Source organism: Rhopalosiphum padi, chromosome 1, assembly GCF_020882245.1.
Source record: "Rhopalosiphum padi isolate XX-2018 chromosome 1, ASM2088224v1, whole genome shotgun sequence".
Lineage (NCBI taxonomy): Eukaryota > Metazoa > Arthropoda > Insecta > Hemiptera > Aphididae > Rhopalosiphum > Rhopalosiphum padi.
This window is the reverse complement of record NC_083597.1, coordinates 15,236,125-15,263,083: the sequence shown is the minus strand read 5'-3', so window position 1 is coordinate 15,263,083 and position 26,959 is coordinate 15,236,125. Positions and strand designations below refer to the sequence as shown.

Below are 26,959 nucleotides of genomic sequence, written 5' to 3'. Positions count from 1 at the left end.
TTCTTGTTATACAATACGTCCTGGATTTTACATGAAGTGGAATAATTTTTTTTTGTTCCGGCCAACTTGACAGGTATTGTTGTCATATTTACACTTTACAGCCGTCATAGCCTCCGGATGGCCGAACAAAACATATAATATATAGATATATATATTTATAAGAAATATGAATATATACACTCACTATGGGAGTTTTTCGTATACATACCTACAACTGTCCGCCATCAGCTCCTCCTTGTTTTTTTTTTGCAATCTCACCATTGTGGTTTTTGCCAGTCATTACTCTTTCGTACATTGAATTTACAATTGTTTTTAATCAGAAAACATTTTGTTTTCTCGATTAGTATTATGAAAACCTTCAACATCGTATTGATTTAATATTTTTCAAAATAAGAAATAAGAAAACAAAAATGTGCCAGTTCTACAATTTTAATGTTAAATATTCGTGTTTTTTTTTTTTTTTACTTCAAAGTAGTAAGTGTAATATTTGTATATGTATGGTTTTTAAAAGGCCATCATCAAATCCAAAAAACCATTAAAAGTTCAATTAGGTTATTCAAGTATTCGATAAAGATTTAGGTAGTTATTTAATATTTTGTTTAATTTTTTTTTTTTTTTTTTTGTATAGATAACATCATTTTGCGGCAAACTACTTATATATCTATAATGTTCGAAAACAATCCTCTTTAGTTAATTAAATGCTGAATTTACAACACATATACATTCGACTCTATGTAACTAGAAGTTAAAGGGTAATAAATTAAAGGTCATACAGATTTTGTAATATCAAAACCCAATTAAGTGTAATATTTGAAGGTCATTTGTTATATTCAAGATATCAAGAATTTAAAGTTTTTAAAATTCGAGTTATCTGAATTCGACTATACTTTGTGCATGAAACTTTTAAATTGTTGTTTGCTACTGGTCTTGAATGTACTGAAAATAGTTGTTGTCTTCAAAAGCCAAGACTATAGTTAAAATGTATTGTACGTGTTAGTCGCACTTTTTCGATAAATATATGTATTATTATTATATTCAAATTAAATTCAATCATGATACTTGATTTTTTTATATGGATGATTTTTAACAGCAAAATATTAGAATTAAAAAAATACCACGAATATTTATCCAATTCGAAAATCTATGATGTAATCGGTACGCCAGAAGGTTTTGTAAGTTGTATCATATAATAATGTCTAATTATACAGTTAATTGTGGCTTATATGTAAATATTTTATCTGATAAATATTAAAACTTCACATTAAACATTAATAATTAAACGCAACGAACTTTTAAAGGCTTATTATTGGTAAAAAAAACTATTAATTATAAATAATATTATTTATTTATAAAATATATAGCATAACAGCATAATAATTATTGTATATTTTAAAAATCCAATATCATTATTTACTTAATAATACAATTTATAAAATATTGAATTATAAGCATTAACAAATTGAAATATTATAATATTAATTAACTATTATACTATGGTAGGTTTAATATCATTATAATATTAAACAGAGTGGTCGAGGAAGTGTTTAGAATTATTAACAATGTTCAATGTCTACAGTTCAAACTTTAATCCTGGGTGACTTTTACTCTCTGGTCTAGCAACTATTTCGAAAAAACATACAACATACAACATTTTAGCATGTAGTAAGTAAAGAGAAACTACTACATGCACAGTTTTTCCCCCTTAATAATTTCAACAGAGCATAAAAGATTGTCGAGGAAACTTGAAAAACAATGTATATTATTGATCAAGAATAAAACTCAATCAAAACAGAAAGATTGGCAGATCGAATAGTTACGTTAATACTACACAATAATCTAATTTAAAAAATTATAAATTGTAAATATATTAAAATGAATTTACATTATCGTATGACAATAATATTATAAAGTGTCAACAGTTTTAAAATAAGGAATAATATATATTATAAAATAATCAAGTTGAAAATCATTTGTATAAAAATCACTAATCATTCTTCAAACTATCTCAATCATTTTCAGTATAATAATATGTAGTCATCGCTTTTCTTATGGAATTTTATAAATGCTTTATGTAAGTATGATAATAAATCTAATTAATATTTTATAATATTTTATAATTTATTATTTCAAAGTTTTGAACGTAGCATTTTTATTGATAATCAACAAAACTCTTTCTAACTCCAATCATTAAATAACAAATCTATTGAATTTAACAATCTTAATTAGGAAACGATTTTCCACGTTATCTGCTAATATTGCTCATCTTAACTATGTTCACTTAATTTACACGGTAATTTAAAAGAACTTCTAACTTGTATAGGTCATAGATGAGAATGAAAATTCAATCTAATATAATACATTTCTTCTTCGCTAGATTAATTTCTAATATGAGTACTAACGTATTTGATCACATGAATCACCCTGACTTAACATAATATACATTAATTTACCTCTTTCCTTATAACTCTTATTTAATATTTATTATTTGGATACAATTTAAACACTAAAAACGCTGTTTTTAATCAATCGTTTTAGTTGCCTTCAGTCATATATTTTATTAACTTGTAAAACCCAATTGGTTAGTGAAAATTCCCAAATTGATTATTTTGTCACTATTATAGTAATTCTGCTCTACTTCTAAAAAATGTTCGCCATTACACCAATTCCGTTGTTAATTGTCTGATTACAATTAAACTCAATTCCTTTGAATTTGTGGTTTTCATACTCTTAGAAGTTATTTTTGGTCTCGTATATTAGCCTCATACTACGTTTTCTTCGTTTGGTTGCCACTAGCTAACCCCCACTGGAATACTTTTTTGTAGTCACAAACTTTTTATTTTCATTTTTCATTCTTTTTCTTAATTCTATTTTTCTCGTCTGACACTTTACTCCATCTATCTTGTATTGTATTCCAATAATGTTCTCAACCATTTTATATTTATTTCAAATACTTTTTTTACTATAACCATATACTCAATGTTTATATCACTCGTAAGCTATTTTTCATCCATGACATTTAATAAGATACGGAATATTTGATTCTACTCATTGGTTGCTAATCTACAGTTTTATGCTATATTTTTTCTTTATTATATTTTCAGTAAATTATCTTTTGTATTTATTTATGTATTTTTTAATTCGTTAATTTAAAGTTAATGATCTTCTAGATTTAATAATTTTGAAACAAATTATTTAATAAATATTAGTAAATTATAGTTTTACGTAATATTTATAATAGTCTACAACTCTAAATAATATAATGTAATCGTTACTTTTATGATCGATTATTTATAAAAAGCATAATATATTAATATAATATAAATTGTATTAATTATTTGTGATTTTTAAAACACAAGATATTATGTAATATTTTGATCATATATATTGTGTAGATCAATTAAATGATTGCACTAATAAAATGCCATTATAAATAGCAACGTTTCATAAAAAATAAATTACAATTTAAAAAAAAATTATAAATGTTTTCTAAAGCTACTTTTTAAATAACATACATTATTAGAAATATATAAGTTACGTATAAGCATAAATGACAATCAATTATTTATAAATAAAGAAATTAAATTACACCAAAAACATAATCTTTAAAAATTTAAAATACCAATAATTATAATATTATTACTGTTTTGTTTTTATTGCAAGATACAATATTTCAGTATTAGGTCAATGCACTTATGAATTTATGGTAAACATCCATCACACCACACTTCTGTCAAGTGACTTGAAGAGTGTCAATTATTTTGTACATGGTGCAAAATGAGGACATTTTATAATTTGTATCTATAATAATATACCAGTACACACTTTAATATTGTAATACTGTACACTATGTTATATTTCAGTATGCACATTTTTTATAATAAATCACGTAAAAACAAGTTGTTGTAAGAATTACTGTTTTTCAGTATAATATAATTTAAACATACCTATTGTAATAATTTTATATACAATGAATATCAATTTGATGAGCACAGTTTCAAAGTAAATTATAAAATGACTATTTAAAACTTAATAAAATTATTAAGAAACGTATTTCTTTAAACGATACTAACAATCAATACAAATCAAAACTAACTGTAAATAATAAACTATTATAGCAATTAAACATATTATTTTAAAGGAAAAATATAAGTGTAGAACGTATAAGTACACATTTTTTTGACTTGTATTTAATAATTTTGTCAAATAAACCTGACAACGGGTATGAAAAAAATATAACATTGATTTTTATAATACAAAAAAAAACATAATAAGCTAATTATTTTCTATCGATATTTAATATATCATTCGTAAAACATAATGTTATTAATTGTTTACGTTAACCGCATTTTATCGCTTTATAATATAATAATTATTTGTGCATCTAATAGCTCTATATTACGCTGCAGTGGTATATCAATGTCATTAGTACACACACATTGTGCTACACACTCTTATTACAACTTATGCGTTTAATATTATACTGACATACGTTCGGCAGATATGGGATAGGGTAAGCATTATTAATTCAAAAGGAAAATACCAAGTGCCACCGATGACACTTATATCGTTGTATATATTATTTATATATATAAACTAATACAGCGCCTGTCCGGGCTATTATAATTGTATTTTTTGTAGGGTAAATAACGTCAAGTGTGCTCATCACATCATATTATTATTATTGCGAAGAAATAATGCCACGTGTATTTTTGGGATAATTACACACATGCACACATGCGCACGCGCACGCGCAAACATTTATACGGACATGATTAATTAGTCGCAATAAGGCCCCTGCCAGTGGTGATTGCGTGTGCACGTGTGAGCTGGACGGTGGTCCGTTTATTATTAGGGTGTGCGCGCGGTACACGAGGCGGGGGCGACGACGACGACGAAACGAAATCGATAATAACCCTTCAGACACGCTGCGGTGTTGCGAAGACTCTCTCGGAAGACGACCCCGTTTACCCGAACTTCTCACCACGTACCTTTATAATACACACACACACACACACACACACACACACACACACACACACACACACACACACACACACACACACACACACACACACATACACATACATACATACATACATACATACATACATACATACATACATACACCATTGGCCCAATCCTTTCGAGGACACTCGCCGCCATATATATACAAAGCGTTTTGTATTCAAAACATACGTATGTACTAGTGGTGTAGACGTGGCAGTGTGGTTTTGTGGTTTTTATAGTTTCAGACACGCGCTAGTGTACAGGCGTCATCGTATTTTCTTCTCTCTGGTGGTCGATTCAAACAGTAATAATAACAATAATAATAAGAAGAAACTAGGACCGGAAATTCGTGTTCGCATGTAGGAGTGGTTCGTCGGGTGCAGTCTCGCAATAATAAATGTAAATAAAACCAACGAACCGAAGAGCGTTGTGCGAGCCTGTAAAATTACTATTGCTCGCAAACTCGGATAAAGGTTAAAGGGTTTGCGCGTGTTTGTCGTATTAATGGAAGGTTACTTTTCGGTTTATAATTTGCACCGAGTGGAGGATTGTTAGCAAGGTTATCAAACGGTTTTAGAATTTACGAGTAAGGCGTTTGCACGTCGATATTCCTATTTTCTGTGTACGTAAAATATCCGATTAAACATGTTTTGTGTTTCGAGACTATTTACGCCTAGCCGACATTTCTACATAACCATATACAACAACATGGCAGGTGATTGACGCATGCAATTTATTTTGCATCAATCTGTTTGTCTAACCGTAACATTTTTAGTGATTATTATAGGCAGATTTGATATAAAAATATATAGCCCTTGACTGAAAATAATATTTTGGTATAAATAAATAATAATATATTATAGGGTAGTTAACTTAATATTTGTTTTTAAATATATCGTCTTGGTACAGATCTTTATTAAATTTTGTTTTATTAGGATTTTAAAGTTTTCAGAAACTTTGAAGACTTTTAATGGAATTTTTCCAACCACTACAGGAATTTAATTATTATTAAAATAAAATAATATAAAATGTTGTAATTAAAAATAGTTTTATAACAAAAATGCATAATTTTATATCTATAAATCAATATAAATTTGCAAGTATTACTAAAAAACGTCAGTTTTGATTTATTTAAATCTCACCTGAATCGTTTATAAAGTTTGAACGTAACTTAAATGGTTTAATTACTACATATAAACTATTAAGAATTAACGCGCAGTATTTAAATTTTCACATTTGAAACTTAACTAAAATAAACTAAAACAAAAATAACTATAATACCTAAACGATAAAATTTTACAAATCAAAGATGAATTTGATTCACACAATTAGGATTTTGGATGATCATTTAATTTTACACTTGGGGTTGGGTTAGGTATTTATGTGTTTACTTGTACACATAATGTGATGTTTAGATTGACGGACATTTATGATATAACTCTTATATTTTTCCTGCGGGTCACAAAAATAAAAGTAAAAATATTATATATTATGGTAAACGAAAGATTGACAGGTCAATGAAATCTTTTTACAAAACACTGATGCTGTTAAAAGCTAAGTGTTAAAAATGTGTTTAAACTTTAAACACGTCCAATAAGTTTACTCAAGTTGAACGTAATTGAAATAAGAGTATTTACAAAAAAAAAAAAACAATAATGAATAATAGTTATAATTATAACAACATATTATTAAAACAAAACAAAATAGTATTAAAAATTTACAACTCAATGTCATTGTTATTTTCACAATATAAAACAAAAAGAAAAAAAAAATTTATCTCCAAACAAATTAATAATAATAATTATTGTAATAGTTTTAAATTTAACGAAATTCTATTAATGATCGTTGCATTTAATAGGAATGTAATAGTTAGTCATTATATAAAATGCATATAAATAGCTTTATTTTAAAATGCCTAATGCTTACCGAGATATTGACTGGTTTATAAGAAAAAAAAATCACTGTATATTTTTAAATTCAAAATAATTTACATATTTTTGTGTCAGACAAATTTAAAAAAAAATATGAACTTAAGACGTTTATAAAAAGAAATTTTGAATAAATCTACTCATAATTTAAAATCTAATTATTCTCTCTTGGTTGTTTAAGTGTCTTGTCATTTGGACTAACCAATAAGCGCAAAATAACGTTAGACTGAAATTATATTCATATATTCTCAAAAGTCAAAATTTCACTGAACCTTTTCGTCGCTTCATCGGTCCGGGTACATATTTCAAAGGTTATAAACCCGAATACTCTGAAAAACAACATTGAAAAATGTAAAGACTCGCTTCACGACATACTAAATTGTTCGTACAACTTTGGAGGAGTGGATGTTGCTCTGCAGTATTTATTGTCTTTGGGTTCGAATCTTTTTCCTTAGATTCGCTCATGTAAAATAACTTAATAATATTACACAAATGCACGCGCTTCGGAGAGTAACACAAGGTGCGTACTATTGAATGAATAAATGATAACCATGGTCGTGACTGTACTGGCCGCTGATGGAAAATCCATACACGATGCGCAGTAATATTACGATAATTTATGTGAAGATACGTGAGACCTCACTGAAGTTGTTTTGTAGGACATACCTACTTTATAATGTTGATTATCCTCCCCACGAATATTTATTTATTTTATTTCTTATTTTTTACTGTTTTTTAGTGAGAACAGTATTATTACATTTTTGAAGTGTTGTGATGATATCGAGTGTTATGTAAATCGTTTGATGACCTAACCGTATCCTAAGCACTTCCGGTTCCGGTTCGTTGGCTACTCAAATACATGATGACCAGAACTGGACAAAATATGACCTCTATTTCCTAAAACATGATCCTATCCTGTACCTAAAATTATATTTTGGTTATGATTATTATAAGTCTATTTTTTCATCAAAAATTGGTTAGCTAAGTGAAACAAATACTTCTACTACCGATGGTTTATTTATGATTGCGCTACTTTTATATAGCTAAATATTACATTTAAATTTGTGTGGTAGAATTTTATTAAGTTCAGAGTAATGTATCTACCTACCTAACACAAAATTATTTTTACCAAAACATAAATATCAAAAAATAAAAATAACCTATATAGATAAATGTACTGAATAATAGCCTAGGTATATACAATTTATACCAATCCCTTTTGTTTTCTTTATAGGCGGGGAAATTGATTGATAATATAAAGATCATGTTTGACGTCATTGGCAATTGACCTTTGATAATATTGCTATTCAAATATTTTAGTATTATCAAAGGCCAATCATCAGATGACTAGCCAATAAATTGTACAATATAGTATATACCTAGTATTACATTTTATTCTAAAAAAATAATAATTCAATTGATTTTTTTATTTACTAATTTAGTATTAAAGACCATCAATTTTAATATTGAATTAAAATATAATATTCACTGATACAAAAATCGAAAAACAGTGTATATACACGAAATACACATTACGTTTATTTCAATTTACACATATAAACGTTCGAATTGTATAGAAATTACGTATTGACGCCGTGTGCCGTTAGCCGTTTATTATTATTATTACTCTGTACTCCGCGGTGTATTGTATTAACATGATCAATGAATTAAAAACTAATTTGAAATTAAGATGTATGTTTTCAATAGCTCAAAGAAATGTACTACATTAATTTCGAACGTTTATACATATAATGCTCACGTCACAGTAATAATAATAGGAAAATGATAACAGGAGCCATATAATAATGACTTGCCTTATAATAATCTAATACGATATTTAGCGGTTAAAATGTCACGTTGTAGAGATCAATTAATAAATTACATCTGTATACAAAATGTATTGATGTTAACATCGTTTTCATGATCCATTTTTTTTTTTAATTAAAAGTATTTACCAAAAATCATTGCAGTCATCGCTGTCATCGCTATCAAATAGCGTTAGCAATCGAGAATTTTATGGACTATAACATATAACAAGCAGATGATATTCCTCATTGAAAACCATACACGCGTGCCAAATATTTGTTATTATTTAATTTAAAAATGTTATTTATAATATATTATAATAAAATAATTAATTTTACAATGACAGTGTTGAGAATAATTTTAGTTTTTTTCGATATATGTAATTCTAAAATTTTAGATTCTGAGCGTAGCAATGAAAGTACATATTTACAATGACATATGCCTTTTTTCTATTGTCATCAAGTTTTGGGACTATAAAAATACTTCAATTTTAAAAACAGGAGTAGTGACTGGTAGCAAAAAGGATCTAGTTGGTACTCCAAAGTGTCAAAAGTGAAAAATTACAAATAATTTTTTTTTATAATCGTGAAAAAAAATGAATTTAGAAAACATGGGAATTTTTACGCAACTTAAATATTTAAAAAAATCAGTTCTATTTTCTTGTATAACACGAAAAAACGAATAATTTTAGATGCTTTCAATTATTATCAAATATTTATATTATAATTGTTTATTTATTATTTATATTATATATTATTATTTTTATAATTGAATACAAGGTTCTTTATTAGTTTTCAACCTGTATATGAAAAACAAACTCCACCAGATATCCAAATTAATATTTATAAACATTTGAAGTTGATATTTTTATGACAATCGATATTCACCACTTCACCAGTAAAATAACTATTTTTCCACAACCAATTTGTGATATTTTATTTTACACATTTCATAAAAAAATAATAACTGTAGATACTTGAAATTTTCACCCAATGCTTAATTTATCATTTAAATTATATGATATAAAGTTTAAATTTGTTTAACCTTATTGACCTATTTATAGCCATGCAACAAATTTTCATATTTTTTTTTTATTTTTCAATAGATGTAGGTAAAAAATTACTCACTAGGTCAAAATCTCGAAAATTGAATACAAGATCCCACATAACTTTTTCTTTTATATGTATAAACAAATTAAAAATACATAGGCACAATTTTTTTTCATTCGCTTTTGAAGTTATAATTTTGTAGTTAGATATTTACAAAAAACTTTTCTTTTTATACTTAAGTTTTAAAATTTAATACAATATTCCTAATTTCATTTTTAAACTATGTAATTTATAAACATTATTTGTGTGAACTTAAAACTTTTACGGATACAATATTATTATGAATTTTACTATAAGCAGTGAAATTTTTTATTTATTATAAGATATTATCTATTTATATTATGAATCTATTTTTACCGTTTTACGGTAATTACAGAAAGTTTTTACTTAATTTTGAGTTATATAAGTTGATATAATATATATTATTATAATAATTAAATAACCATATAAAAATTCAATATTTTCAGAAAAAATATATATCAATTTAATGTAATACTAAAAATAAAATAAATTACTTTAATAGCTATATAAAAAAACCAATGTTTCCGAATTACGTCCAAAAATCATTATTTAGGTCAAATTACGTGGGTGGTTAGTCGACCGAATAACCAAGTTAGATCGGTCAGATTTTGTGGATCAAAAAAAATTCAATTAAATTTTAAAAAAAACTTTACAACAAATATTGTTAACACTTACATATTTCAGATTTTGATAAGAATTGCAGTCTTGAGCAAAAAATTACAATTAAAAAAAACCAATTAAAATTAAAAAATATTGTATAGGTAGTATATCTAATACATATTTTGATTAAACATAACAGTATAAATTCAAAAAATCCATATTTTTTTTAAATTATTTGTAAGCAAAAATATTTCATCTCTATTTGTTTAAATTTCACCTAAATGTGTTAGATCCAAATTAAGTTCCTCATAATTATTAGACAATTTTGGAATCATACTTAAACGTGTATAATGAATATTTTTCCTTATGCAAACTATGTCAATTAGTAATAGAAGTTAAACTATTAATATCCCCTTCACGTAATTATCGGTGTAATATCTTTCGCAGTTTTTCACATGGATCATCCAGAGTTTTACGTTTTAATTTATTGCTTAGTTTTGGTCGAGTCAAAAACATCATCTTTTTCTTAGTCATGATTTAAAACACTAATAAAATTGTACTATTCTCATTTAATTTAAAATATGATTTACACATTCGTTTTTTGCATGCCCGTCTTTTCTTTATTATTTAAAAATGTATCGATTAAAATTAAATTTAGAGACATAGGTTATTTAACTCTATTTCCATGAAAAAACCAAGATACAGTATAATAAATTTACTAACTATATTTACAATAGTACTTATACAGCATATATGCAGATCGACGAAAACCAGTCGTCTGCTTAAATTTGTACGCACGCAATTCGGGTCTATTCCAAGAAACACTCGCACAAAGTCAGCTTATCACAAAAAAAAGCACACGCAATTCAGTTGTTGACCAAAATTGTTCTTTTTTGGCACGTAATTCGGATGCAGCCAAAAAATATTTCACGAAATAAACTTAGTGATATAGGCTGACAAATCGTCTCAGCTCTAAGTTTTTTTTCATATACAATGATAAATGAATGAATTCAAATTAAAAATACCCATATAATAGCTTTCCAATAGACACATAATGTGCAACAGAATGGTACCTACTTGCCTTCCTTTTTTCTTTAAATATTTATTTAATCATTACATGTTTTTAAAAAGAGAAATACTCATTGTATCGTATATAATAATTGTGCAATAATAGTATTTACATTAATTGTAATATTATACCAAACATAATATAAAATTCAGTAATAGTACTAAATAATATGTTTTTATACTTTGGAATTTCCCATTATAATTGGTATGCTTTGTCTAAACCAAGATTTATACAACAACAAAAGTTTTTATTTATTGATTCTAATAACATAATATAATTATAAGGTACAAAATTACTAAACAAAATTATTGTTCATTATATTAAATATATGTCTATTGTCTATTTTATTTAATACTGATAAAATTAAATTAAAAGATCAGATTCTAATTATATAAAATTGTGATTTAATAGTAAAAAAAAACATTAAAAATATTTAATTATAATGTTATTGTTAATTATTTTAAAAATGTAACGGTTTAATGGAATTTTATTGACTGTTGATTCTTTTAAATTTATGTTTTGAAAATGTTTTATTTCCCATCATTCATTCCAATTTTCAATCGTTTTTTCATATTTACAAAGTTTTGAAGCCCCGGACTCTAAATAGTCCATACACAATATTGTAAGCGAAAACAAAAGGTGTAAAATTTACATTTTAAGCAGAAATCCTATAATGGAAATGCCAGTGAAATGGATCTTGTAAAAAAGTTTGTTTTAGCATTAATATAAATGCAATAATATTTCATAACAAAAGAAGAAAAATTAAAAATGAATAAATACCTATGTAAGGTATTACTAAACTTTGCTCAAAAAATTATATTTCTTTTAAGCTTTCTGAAATACGCTTTTTCGAAATATAAGTTTCAATTGGTATTTTTATTATTATAGCTTTAGGTACTCAGATCGATGAACTCAAATGCACCGTTAATAGCACATTCAAACTTCAAAATATATTATTATAATGAATAAAAGTTTTTTTATTTTACATGTTTGGAACTGCATTATGGCTAAACTTATTTATTAGTGGTATCTACCGGAAACGATAAACGAATAATACTATCTTGTTTGTACAGATTTTATGTAAAATATATATCTTTGGAGGATACAATTATTGTTAAAAAAATAAAAAATAAATTCAAAGAAATCCGATTATTTCGCGTATAATAGTATACGAATATTAATAGAATTAAATAATGTACTTAATACTTATACAGAATAGTGTCTTTATAATAATATAGTTGGTATTATACACTGCAAACTATAATGATTACTTCTCTGCTTGCTGGTTGGCTGCAATAGCACATGCAATTAATATCGTAACGGATTTATGGTGGCATTTCTTGATGCAATCTGAGCAAATCCTGATACATGTTATAATATTATATTATATGAAACGATACAACTACAATATTATGTATAACTGAATATGAAAAAATAAATATTGTACAGCTATAAAGCGCAAACTGTTCAAATTATTTATAAAAAATAAATCTCAAAAAATATTTGAGGTCTTTAATTTGATCGTCCAATGTTTTTATTTAAAAAGGATTACACTAGCGAATTTTCAAAACTGGAAATAATAGGTATAATACAATTTCCAAAATAAGAGTATATTATCATTTTTTGTTGCACGAATCAATTTTTTTACAAAACAAAAAACAATTTATTTTTCTATAACTGATTGATTATTTTAGATTTTAAATGTATACTGTTATTTTATGTATGCGCAATAAATATATTAATTATGTGTTACGAAAATTATCAAACAGAATAATCAAAATCCTTAAATACATGTTCTATAATCTGCCCGTTAACAAATAAGTTATATAGGCAAAAAGTATTTAAATTTGAAAGCATAATAATATGGATATGGAATATATATTGATTTAATGGTTTGTGGAATATGTATTAATCACCTTTTTATCAAGACTGGACAATAAAGCTAATTTTTTTCAACTCGTTCAATATAATAATTTTAGTTAAAATATAGATTATTAAGTTTTTAACATATAACAAAATTGTATAATAAAATTAAAATTGCTTCCCACATAAGTTCTTGTTTTATAATTTATTATTTATTAAAATATTATTATTTTTATTATTATATTATTATTAAATATAAATAATATGCACGATTATCTTTTTAAGCGTGTAAAGCTTAAATGTTGACAACATGTGTAAAAATCACAAAAATTATTTTCTAATTTAAAATTTATAAAATTTATATTTGTATAAATTAGGCTTGAAAATATAATAAACGAGTAGTACAAGGATCTTTATAAATAGTTCTAACAGAAGTCCAAAAATATACACTATTATTTTTACACATATTTTAAATTCATTACTAGTTATTCAGAATTTGAATTTCTACATTTATTTATTCAATAATATATTAATATTGCATTTTACAGTTACACAATAAAACGTAATTAAGAATACAATTTAGTAATGTATACTGTCACAGAAATTTGAAACTAATTGTTTCATTTACACAAACATTAATTTAAAAATAGTGTGATGGGTACAAGAAAACCAAGTTGTAAGAAAACGGCAGTTTCAATGAAGAATAAACAAATTTATGGTTAAAATGACCAATACGAAAGCTGAATCAACGTCATTTCAGTATTGGTAGTATATCTTTAGGATTATCGACGTAATTTATGGCATAGTCATTGCCGTGAGATCTATGAATAGCTGACTTTTTTTTTAGTAGATTTATGTTATGATCTAAGTAATGCCGTCCATAACAGTGAATTAATTGAAATTGAATTAACACTCCATCCTATAGCCTTTTTATAATTATTATAGTTCATAATTTAATATAAAATATATTATCAGAAGGTAATTTCATATTGAATAACCAGAATATTTTTACTTACCTATTGTGTGCAATTTAATTAATATTTTTATTTTATTATTAGATAAATAAATACCTAGCTGGATATAAATAACTTGAAATACATGGATCATACTGAATTTTGAAAATGTACAACTTAAGATACATTTTGTTATTTAATATATGTTTTATATAGTTTATTCTAAATTTTTAAGATAAGTAATAGTAATAAAAACGAGCCAATAAAAAACATTTATAATAACATCATTATTATTCCTATGATTCCCGTTTATAATATAGCTATTTTACTGTTTTATACCAATGTTCTGTTCCTGAAAAAAAGAAATGTAAAAAAGTATAACTTACCAGACTTTTTGTCTGCTCGTCGACCTATATAAAGGTCGTAACACGTTAACCTTTGTACGCGTTCTTCCATAGTAATGATAAAAAAACTCCAGAATCTCCGTTTTATTATAATATCATATAACAGTTCCAATATTATATTATTTGAATACACTTCGCATTTGAACGGTTTTAGCGAAATCGCACCGATACCGCTCATAAATTATTATTATTATTACATTACACTTCGATGACGTATTTTTCCAACTATATAATATTAAATGTAACAATATTATAGGCAGGCATTATAGATGGTATTAACATCAACTCTCACGCATGACGTTTTCTAGTACCGAGAATATTGATCTATATACGTATATAACACTATATTTTATTAAAACGACATTCTCTGCAGTCTGTGCACCAAAAATTATTCGGACCTTTAGTTTAATCCATTTCGCACGTGTCATCGTCGTTTTTTACGCCTGCAGAAATAAATTATTTTAGTCTGTGCGCGTAGTGTGACATAATTTTAAATTTTTCAATGTTACATACGTAAACATTTTATAATATATTTTATACATTGTTACAATGTAATATGTAAAATATATTATATCCACTAATGCCCAAGTTATGCTTATTTACTGACAATCTTAGATTGTACTATTAATCATTTCGTTACGTGTAAGTCATTCCAACATTTCAACATTTCAACGTTGATAAATGACCTAGATTTAACTAACTCCTATAAAGCTGTAATATACATAAATATTAAATTTGTATATTATATACAGTCAGACGTTTGGATTACTATTCTTACGAGCTTGCAACCTAAGTGAGAGTTTAGAATTACAATATAATATGTGTCAATTTAACAAAACTAAATGGGAGCACACTCTCGGTCATGTTAATATAGGTATTTTAATATTATAATTATAAATATCTATGATCAAACATTTTATACAAAATAGATTTGAATCATAACACCCGAAAGATAAGAATAACTGATAAAAACCAAACTTATTTTTATAGTACGTCAATGCAGGTATACACTATACATATATATTTTATTCTATATTATGGTTGTTATTTTTAAATAACTATATATTGGCACAGCTAAGGATATCTAAACAATATATTATAATAATAAACAACAATTTATTTCAAAAAGAGGAAATAATAGGTTTTTTTAATTGGTCTGAGTATATTACATAATTCATTACCCATTAATGGTTTATTTATATATTTTGTAACAATAATAAACCATTGGAAAATATGCCAGTATATTTACTATGTTTTTGTGATAGTAACTAGGTAATTTTACAATTTTTTTATTCAGATAAAAATTATCTTATAAGAATTATCTTTAATTTAAACTTATTATACCTCATGGAAAATATTTTCATATTTAACTTTATTTGCTTTTATTAATTTATTGTTATTGATATACATATTTACAAAGCATATACATTACATATATACACGCACATGTGTTTAATATAAGACCTGTAAACGTTTTGATAGTATAAATTATATATCAGTGTTTCTTAAACTTTTCCTCTGTCGGACTCCTTGAAGATAGTAAAAATAGTTATAGACTCTTTAATATAAACAAAAATAATAAAATATAATAATAATAATTTAAAAAAATCCTATTTTATTAACTAAATATTTTTATGATATAAAATGTAATTAATTAGAAAATAAAATATATATATATTGTATAATTAATAAACAAAATTCGATTGTGATAAGTAGTTTAGTTTTTTCGTTATTAAATCGAATATATTACGATATATATAATTAGATAGTTGGATTGGTAAATCTGATTATACTTGTAATCGATTTTTATATTTACTTTAAATATAAACACGAATAGAAAATCTTTTTTCATGTTTTTTAAGAAACACCAATGGTCTTATTACTGTTTCTGATATTTCTGTATATGTAATTAGATTATTAGTTTAAAATGAAAATAAATTCGTAAATTTATACTTACCAATTTACCATCTTAAGAATTATTATAAACTATTTAATGACATTTTGAAAACATTACCTCATTATTTGAAAGTAATGGAAATCATTCTATTTTTTCAAAATCATCTGAATAATGTAAAATACATTTTAAAAATAAAGACAATTTTACTTAATAAACTACACACTTTCGTATTATTTAAATAAAGTAGGGTTTATACAATGCACTTTTACTACCAGAAAAAAATTATTTTAATACTTTGAATAAAATCATTTATATCATCATGGTCATTGAAAGGGGAAACTTTGGTTGATTATTTAACTAAGTGTTTTTTTTTAAATATATATAATTATATATACTAAACTGCTGTGGTAGAAGATAGTCGTTTTGACGGTAGTAGACTAAAATAATCTTGAATGAAAAATGACCTACGTACCGAACGTTTAACTTTATCCAGAAAACGGTTCGGTCATTAGCCGTTTTGTCTACATCATTTACTCGAAGCCATTCGAGCTTTTGATTAATTTTCAAGTAGGTTCTGGTGGCTTTAAAAGGATCCCCGTCACCCATTTTGTCGTCGTCGTCACCACCACCACCATCGGAACCGCTAACGTTCACCTACACCACAGAAGGTTTCGTCCCGTTGACGTGATTTACGAATATAATAAGAGAAATCAATACGGACCGACAAATGTGTGTGCGTTATTGCTTGCGTAATGTTGACAATCGTCGACGGTGGTCGACAATCATCTGTCATCATGCATTGGTGCACACGATTGTTGTGTATAATATATGGTTATTATTATTATGCACCCAGACTTAAAGATGGAAAAGAACTATATATTATATTTTCTGTTACAACAATCAACAAATAGTATTATTGAATATACGAATGGGCATATGTTTGAAAACCCGTCCTTTTCGGCAATTTTCTCAATGACATAACCTAATATTAATTCAACTTCGATTACAACATTTTTCATGTATAAAAATATAATACTAACACTTATGTAAACCACTTCCGATTTTAATCAATATATAAATCCATTTTATAATGCTATATGTTATATATATTATTATTTAATATGTGCTCACTAAATAAATTGAAATTTAAAACAATAAAATGGTTTTCATGAATGTTCAAACAGTTAGGATTGATAGCATTATTTTGAAGTATGATATTTATGTAATTTTATTATTATTAGAAATAATATATAAAAATGTAAGCTGATGATGTATTTAGATTAAAAAGTCTTAAAGAATATTTAAAATTTTTAAATATTTTGAATAACTGCATTGTCGAATAAAAAATGAGTAAACATAGTAGTTGTCAGTTGAATCCATTCTGTACATAATATTTCAATTTCCAATTAATATTTTATAATATTTTTTTTTATTATTTGTATAATAAATTAAGTTAAACATAATATGTACTACTTTTTTTTGTGACTAGTATTTATTATATTAAAAAAGATGAATATTTATAAGTTTAAATATTATTATTCTTAATTTGGATAAATTAGTAGGTGATAAATGTATGATAAATAACAATAATAATATGTTCTGAACCAAAAATTACATTATAAACTGTACACTTAAATTGTTTTTATTCTTTAATCAAGCTTCTCACTACATCAATTACAGGGAAAATCACTTTTTAAACCACTTTACCAAAAACAAAAACAATCCAACCAAGTGTATTTTATGTTATTTTGCTCACACGACACACACCACACTTCACTAGAACAAACAACAATCTATTTTCAAGCACTGAAAAAATTACTAATAAAAACTAATAAAAAAAAAATACAGCTTATTATCCCATTTAAATTCTATGAACACATTATTAAGTATCCAAAATAATTATCTGTATATATATATTTAAAATTGAAATATCATAATGTCAAAATTATTGTACACGATTATAAATATTGTAGAGTAGTTACATGAATTTTCAGAATATAAAAAATAAAATTAATTTGAAAATAAAATGTAAATTATTAACAATAATAAATTGTGAATTGTGTTTATTTTTAAGAAACATATAAATAAAAAAAAACTTTTATGAATATTTACTTACTAATATTTATACAAATTTGCCGAGTTTATATACAATTTTATTGATTGTAGAAAATTGTATTTTAAAATAATGAGACGACATTTTAATACACTTTTTATCATTGTCTAATACACTTGAATGAGTTCCTTCGGTTTACGGACGAATTCAGTCATTCCGGATGAGTTAATCTATTACGTTTATTTTTGCGTGTACCAATATTTAATTTTTTACAAATGTTTTAAAACACATAAAAACAACAATGCTTGTATCCTCTTTTTTAATCTAAAACCAATAATTATAATATTTATTTTATAAATACTTCAAATTATTACAATCTTATTTTTAATTTTACATGAGTATAGATAATCCAAATGGTTACAATTACAAATAGCATAATATAGAAAGTTAATCTCGATATTTCTATACCATATATTTATAAGCCGGCGTAGTGTATAGGCAATTTCGGTACAACAACGTCTAAATTACTTTCAAACGGTATTATACGCTATTTTTGGAAAGATAATGAGAAGATAATATACTTTTGTTGGGACGATTAAGTCATGCCATCTTCTCACATGGACACAACCGACTAATATTTAATACTAAATTACATCAAATCCGTGGATTTTAAATAGTATTATGGTGCAGCAATTTTGGATAAACTACAATTAATTTTTCATATGAATCTATCAATCAGTTATATAGATTAAGTTAAAATTTATATTTATAAACGTAATTTCGATATTTAATGGTTTAAAATAAAAATTAATTAATTAATAAGACACCAATCCAATTCCTATTTTGTTGATCTTATCTACCATAAAAAAAAACAAAATTAAATATTTTATTTATTGCGAATGATTATTTATTTTATTTTATTTTTTCTGTTAGAACGGAGGTAATAAACATGTCACATAAAAAAAACACACTACCAAAATTGTCACTGAGATTTAATTTATGTTACGTAAAAATGTAGATGTAATGGATTTCTAAAAATTATCTTCGAATTTTATCGATTAAGTTGAATTGTAACTTACAATGTTTCTATAGCAATCATCAATAACATATGTCTTGTAATTTAGTTTTTATTGAATTGTTATTAAATTTAAAACCTATTGATGGATCCTTTGGTTCATTTAAAATTGTATGTATTGGGAGTTTGAAGAAATTCAATATCTACTTATTCAAGTTCTTTATATATTTTATTAGTTGAAATAATGTGGTTTCTCAAAAATACTTTCGGAATTATAACACTTCAAGTTGGTATCATTTGCTTTAGTGCGGTGTTTATCGTAAGAAAAAAATTGTCATGATATTTTACAATGACTTTAATCATTATTGTTAAAAAATTTCAGACTTTGGCAGCATGTATTTTACTAGTTAATGTGTTATCTCTAGAAAATGAAGAACCAAGTATGAAACATTTATTTCCATTAAATCACAAATAAAACTATATATTGAAATTTCTTTAAATACTTTTCACTACATTTTTCTAGATAGTTTTGTTATATATTTTCATGAATTTACTATTTACTATCAACTTTATTATACTGTCTCCCGGATGAACGTATTTTTCCTGAGACTATCTCCGAAAATTATGTATTTTCTTCGATAATACTTTTAATGAGTACTGTTATTTTTATCTGTTTATAGTGGCCTGGATTATCATGTTTGTATTTATTTTTACTATGACCATAATATGGTCGATAGCTTTCGTTGGTGCTTACAAAGTAAACTTATTAAATTGTAAAATAAAAGTATGTACATTTAATAATGGAAAAAATCTATTTAGGAACAACAAAATTTAATTTTTAAGGCTACGATATGTTGGGCAATTTATTTTGTACTATGGAATGTGTTAGTCATATGGTCATTTATTGAACAAAACAAGTAAAAAGTTTTAAGTTTGCATTAAGCGTAAAGCGATAAAATACACATTATAATATTATATTATTGTAAGGAACATTTGTATCGGAGCTAGATGTCCAAATGCGTTATGGCTAATAAATAATTCATGGCACGAATTAAAATATAGTGTGAATGAAAAAATGGAATTAAATAATTATAAAAGATTAGAGTTGACTACAGTTAAACAGTTAATCGAACAAATGAAAACTAATAATGAAGTTAATACTAAACTTCACGAGACACGTGTGACACTAGAAGAGCAACGGAATATAATTTTATCCATAATATTAATGTTTGCGTATACAAGTATGTATTTTATTTTTATTTTGATATTATTCAATCATCTTATAATATTATGATAAAATGCATAAACAATATTTTATTTTATCCACTTCACAGTTATATTACTATATTCATGGATGAATTTGATCAGTTATTTAAAAGATATTCAGCGCAAGATAAATTCACAAATACAATGATTGACATTTTTTTTTAAATTAATTTTTAGTATTGTAATATATTTCATCAACTTAATAAATAATATATATATATATATATATATATATATATATAATTCATGTCTATTAAATTATCGGGGTATTAAAAAAAATGTTGTATTCGTAATTTACAATGAGACTAAACTAATAATTAATTTGAAATTTAAAAGTAATGATTATGGCGTAACTAACTGTATATTAACCACCGTACTTCAAATGATCTAGTCAAAAAAAATCTAACAAGTATCTCGGCTAAATAGTAATTTTTGAATGTATCGTTATTAAATAAGTTAATGTACTGGATTTGTTAAATTTTAATTCAAAAATAAATTACTATTCTTTTTTGCGCTATTAAAATGGTGATATTATAAAAAATATATTACTCATCTACGCCATTCGAAAGAATAAAAATTAAATGGCTAATTCAGTTATTTATCACTAAACAAATCATTAAAAAGCACTCAGTAAATTTGTGTTTATATATAATATATATGTATATATTTATTATTAATTATTTCAAATTAAATAAATTTTTATAAAAGCACTATCTTTATGGAACTGCATAAGAAAATAAGTAGCTGTGTTTAGGTAATAAGTAAGTCATAGTAGCTCCAGGCTTGACATCTAACTTGGTGTAATCGGGATTCTATTCTCATCAAGGCTGATGGTCTAATACACTAATACAAAAGATATTCCATTTTTAAATCCTGTCGTCGCTAGGAGAGTTATCGGATAATTCCGATCTACAGGTTCTTAAATTCAATTAAGAACGTTTTCAATAAATCTAAAATCTTTATGCATTTACGTTACGACATTCATACTCAGATCAATTGGACATAACGTTTTAAGTAGATAATTCAATTTACAACCAAAGCAAATAAAATCAGAAAATTGTTTACAAATCCATTTATCATAAAAGGTTTCCATGGTGTCTCTAATATTACAAAATGTATTTTTTAAGAAGAGAATATTACACGCTTCGAAGTGACAATGGAACATTCTCGAAAGACGTTATAAATTTATACATTACAAGTTAATCTTAGATGATAGAAACAATATTGTAATGTTCTTACGTAATGTTTACGTTTACATGGCACATTATGTTGAAAAAACAAGTAGAGTGATAATTTCTGTCATATTGCAGAAAACTATACGGTTTTAGTAATACCTATATAATAATATTTTGACCAATTTTAATTAGTTTTCAATTATGAGTAGATTATTTAAAAAAATAACCTTAATTATTTTGCAAATTATTACATGTTATACAAAATCTGATAATTTAACAGTAATTGAATGCATATTTTTAATAAAAATCCTTATAGTTACAATTAGAGTAATTATAAAATAATATATTATTGCAGTTTAGTCGTCATAATCATTTATTGATATTACATTTTATAATCATTCAGTAACCATCCATTTAACGACTCAGCGGCTATCGATTTCTAACGTATAATATCTATAAGATAACGCTAACGACAGGCACTATTGTTTAATTTCCTAAATGACACAGTGGGAATACAAATTGATCAGTTGTCCAACTGGCATCGTACCGAATGGTTGAAATTAAAAGGGTCACGTAACCTTCCTCGCAGGTATCATCGTAAGAGAGTCGTATTCGAGCTAAAAATCTTTACGCTATATTTTTTAGTTACGTATTAATAATACTACTGTACAGTTTGATACAATCAACCAACCAGATCAATAGTATAAAATAGTACAATATTTGAGAAGGTAACTGCGAATAAAAAGTTTATTATATTTTTGGATGAAGATTATATAGTTTAATTAAAATCACCGCCAAACATTTGCAATATAAAAAATGTCACCACGTAGAAAGTTGTTAATAGTTATTTGTTTTAATTTCGCATTGTTTTTAGTCCGTCGGCCGTAATCATAAATACAACTCATCCGGCTATTGTATTTCCATAAAAGCGTTTCAACTTTATCCATTAACGCGTTATTAGCTGGGCCGGTATTCGCCAAAATACCTGTTCGATGACGTCAACGGCACTGGCACTGACGTTCGCTATTTTGTATGCGTTTAGTCAATATATCCAATAATAATAATATAAAACAGGTCTTAAATCGCGACGACGTGTAACGACTTACTCAAAAACTTACTTTGCCCACAGTCAGGACGTAACCTCTAAATCGCGTTTGGTGTATGCTTTTGGTTGACACGCCGTTTTATCCGTTGGTTCGCAGGTTAGGACAGCAACAGCGATCGCCACCCGAGTCTTGGCCGGCTGCCGTGCGGTGACGTGTCCGCCACACTGAACGCGTCTGCAATCACCGGAAGTTGAGCGTCCCGGTGTCCGGCGAAGCGGGTGGGCCTGCGGACGACCCGGGAAACGGAACGGGAGCGGGCGCGGGCGGCGTCGGTGACAATATACGACGGCGGTGACGACGTGCTCGCGCCGGCCCGTCCGCGCCCGACGGTCGTGATCGCAACGTTGCCCCGAGAGCTGTGTCACGACGAGATGATCGCGCCCGGCCATGGTGGTCGTACAAACAATGGTTGGCGGTGGTGATACCGCCGTGCCGGGGCACCGGTCATCATGCGTTCCGAGCGGTCGGAGCGGCCATCGCCACTGTCGCAGCAGCTACCGCGGTCCTGCAACAGAATCCGCAACGGGATACCGCTACCGTGGTCGTCGTCGTCGTTGTTATTATTTCTAGAAGGTGGTCGTCGTCTTCGCCACCACCACTGCCGTCACCAGCACCAGCGCCGAGCCCGGCCGACGTTCACCGTCGTCGCCGCCGCCGCCACTTGGTGTTACCACCATGCGGCTGGTGCAGAGCATTGCGGGTCGACGCGAGTCCGCGGACGCGCAACCCGCCACGTCCACTAGCAGCACGCGATTGCTGCACCACGGCCAGTCGGCCGACCTCGAGCAGATCAGCATCGTGTCGTCGAACGCCACTCCGTCACAAGTGACGTATGGCACTGGTCTGGTCACGGCCAACGGGCCCAGGATAGTACCAGGTAAGGGATTGTAGTTTTTATTCGCAAAAATCTCGTTTTTTTTCTAAAATTAGCGTTGCAAGTTATGAACAAAACTATTTTCGTTATAACAACATACCTAAACATTAATAATCAGCTTATAATTGGATTAGCCGGCTAGACGTTTGTATTGATTATTTATGTTATATACTCATATATTATAATATCATAATATTAAACGAGTTAACAAATATCCATAAAATAATATATGTACTCAAACCGATCTCACTAAATGCATATTAGAGTACGATTTGGTGTTATTTTTTAAAAGTATTAACAATATGCGCTATTTTATCATGTTCTAGCAAGTTAGGGAGGAGGTTTTATAATATAACGTAAGCTTAAGATTGAATTTTTACAAAATCAATACACCAAAAGATGTATGTGATCTTAAAACCGTCAACCAAAAAATGAATATCCTTCAGTATCTCTATAATTTCTAGTCAACATTAATAAATGAACGATTAAATTTGTTAAAATATTGTAAATTTGCTCTTTGAAACTTATAGGTACCATTAACCTTAAAAGATGACATTGCATTCATAAACTACATAAACTTTACGATTTACAATTACAATTAATATTAATACTTTAAGTCACTTTATAAAATAACCATATTCAAATACCTCACACAGCTTCATTATATTATACTTCAGGAATAGAGGATCCACCCTCTTCGTCACAACCATAGCAAGAAAAACGATTCATCAAAACTTTTATCTTTACAATATGTACAACATATTTATTGGTCCTTGAATAATATTTCTTTGTAATTTAATTATTAATGAATAAAATCATCTTAATTACAATAATAATTTATTTCACCTCTACATAATTTAGGTGTATTTCGGTTCAAATGCTTACTATACATACTGTTCAATTAAAATAATATAAAACATTAATAATAGCAAAGCATAAGAATAATTTAAATATGAATCGTTTATTTAAAATTCACTGAGCTTGAAAATAATAAAAGTACAAACGTGTTAAAAAAAAAATTGATGGAAAATTTAACTTATTTTTAAAATTAATAAAAGGTCACAAAGGAAAAAAAATTTAATCAATAACAATAATGTTTTTAAACAAATGTCTTTAACAAGGGAGGATATTTTTTATTAAAACCTTTATAAGCATTTATTTTTATTTCTATGTATTTACGCATTTATTTAACATGATAATTATTTCAGTTTGATGAATTCAATTTATGATTATATTATATTATGCACCTATAAAATGTAATCATCTAATAATTGTATTACAACATCGATACTCGTGGGGACGCGGATCAGTGTTAAAGAACCTCTATATTACAGGATTACCTACATATAACAGCATTATTACTGTTCGAGTCACATAAAATAATAGTGCTTAAAATATGCAGACATCCGTATTATATTCAATGCAAATATTACGCGAGAATAAAAATTGATAGATACCTACAATACAGATATATTATTATTATATTTATAAGTTTGAATAACCTATTAATATATTATACTTGGTATTGTAAATTTTAATTTATATTAATGAAGATGATTTTTGGTTGGTATTTATAAAAAAAAATACTTAATTTGTTCACTAAAAGTCAGTGCAATTATTTACAATATTATCATTATTAAACAAATTATATAAATATGAATTGCTAAAAAAAAAAAATGAGGTATACTCATACAAATATAATATATACATTATTATTACAAATTTAAAAATATGATTGAATATTGGTATACAATTTATATTGTCTATTTACTTTCACATGATCATTTATAATTACCAATCCTAACCTAACTAATACTAGTATGAACTTATTAATATATTTATAAATAGGTATAAGTTAAAATTAAAATAATATTATTTTACTAAATACACGCAATTTTTCCAATCTCAAAGTGAAAATTATTATTTGTGATTTATCAGATACTACACACGTGGTTTTCATCTAGTAAAATTATAGTTATTGCGAAAACGATTTCCATATAATTCATAATAATTGTTCATAATATAAGCTAATTTATTGTATTTTCTAAGTATATTTTAATATTATATTACAATTAATTATAAACTGTCCGTCTTAATGAAACCCTACATCTGAAACACCTGCCTTAAATCATTATAAAATAATGGAATAGCTACATTACAATAACTACTAATGTATAGTTTCAATCAAATTATAACAAGATTTTTTTGTCCAAGAAAAATGTCTCTACTTTACTACAATTGTATTTTATTGCACTTTATTGATAATATTATATACAATGCGCTATAACAACTAAAAATTCTGTCGCCGTTGTCGTCGCAATGAATAAACTCTATTTTTTATACGACTAATGTTTTTGGAATGTGTTCATCAAGCTTAAACAGAATAAACCCGGTGAAATGTTGTTTTGTTAATAACATTCTAACGAGTTCTTAAACAATGTGTAATTATTCTTTAATTCTTACTGTTTATAATATGTAGAACGCTTTTCATTCCCCTATTGAACTTAGCTCGTAAAAACCGTTCCAAATTCTGTGTATATACTGTATAGGTATTCACAACATACTTTTTGTTGTTTTACTAATTATATTAACCCAGTTGTTAATTATCATCATAGTTAAATATTTTATACGAAAAAATGCATTTATGGTTCTCAAAAAATGTACTTAGAGTAACGGGTTATACTGGTTGTTGTTATTAAAATAGGTTCCTACCTACTCTATAAAAACTACTTAAAGTTTTATTATACTATAAATTAATTGTTTTATTTTAACATTGTATTATTTATTTTATTTTATAACTTATTAAAAAATAT

General features: G+C 26.3%; 2 protein-coding genes across 3 annotated transcripts in view; both read left to right on the top strand.

Moving 5' to 3' along the window:
- LOC132928512 (cyclic nucleotide-gated cation channel alpha-3) overlaps nt 1–26,959 on the top strand; it is a 100,741-nt gene that overhangs the window by 23,329 nt on the left and 50,453 nt on the right. For both annotated transcript variants that reach the window (XM_060993247.1, XM_060993237.1), the window contains exon 2: nt 23,369–24,149. In XM_060993247.1, coding sequence (XP_060849230.1) covers nt 23,948–24,149 — 202 coding nt within the window. In that variant the 5' untranslated portion in view covers nt 23,369–23,947. The remainder of the gene's footprint in view (nt 1–23,368; nt 24,150–26,959) is intronic.
- On the top strand, nt 19,970–21,139 carry LOC132920221 (uncharacterized). The gene is made up of 6 exons (XM_060982447.1): nt 19,970–20,044; nt 20,108–20,165; nt 20,406–20,482; nt 20,545–20,642; nt 20,713–20,966; nt 21,060–21,139. Exons 1-6 carry the CDS (start codon nt 19,970–19,972, stop codon nt 21,137–21,139), a joined length of 642 nt encoding a protein of 213 aa, XP_060838430.1.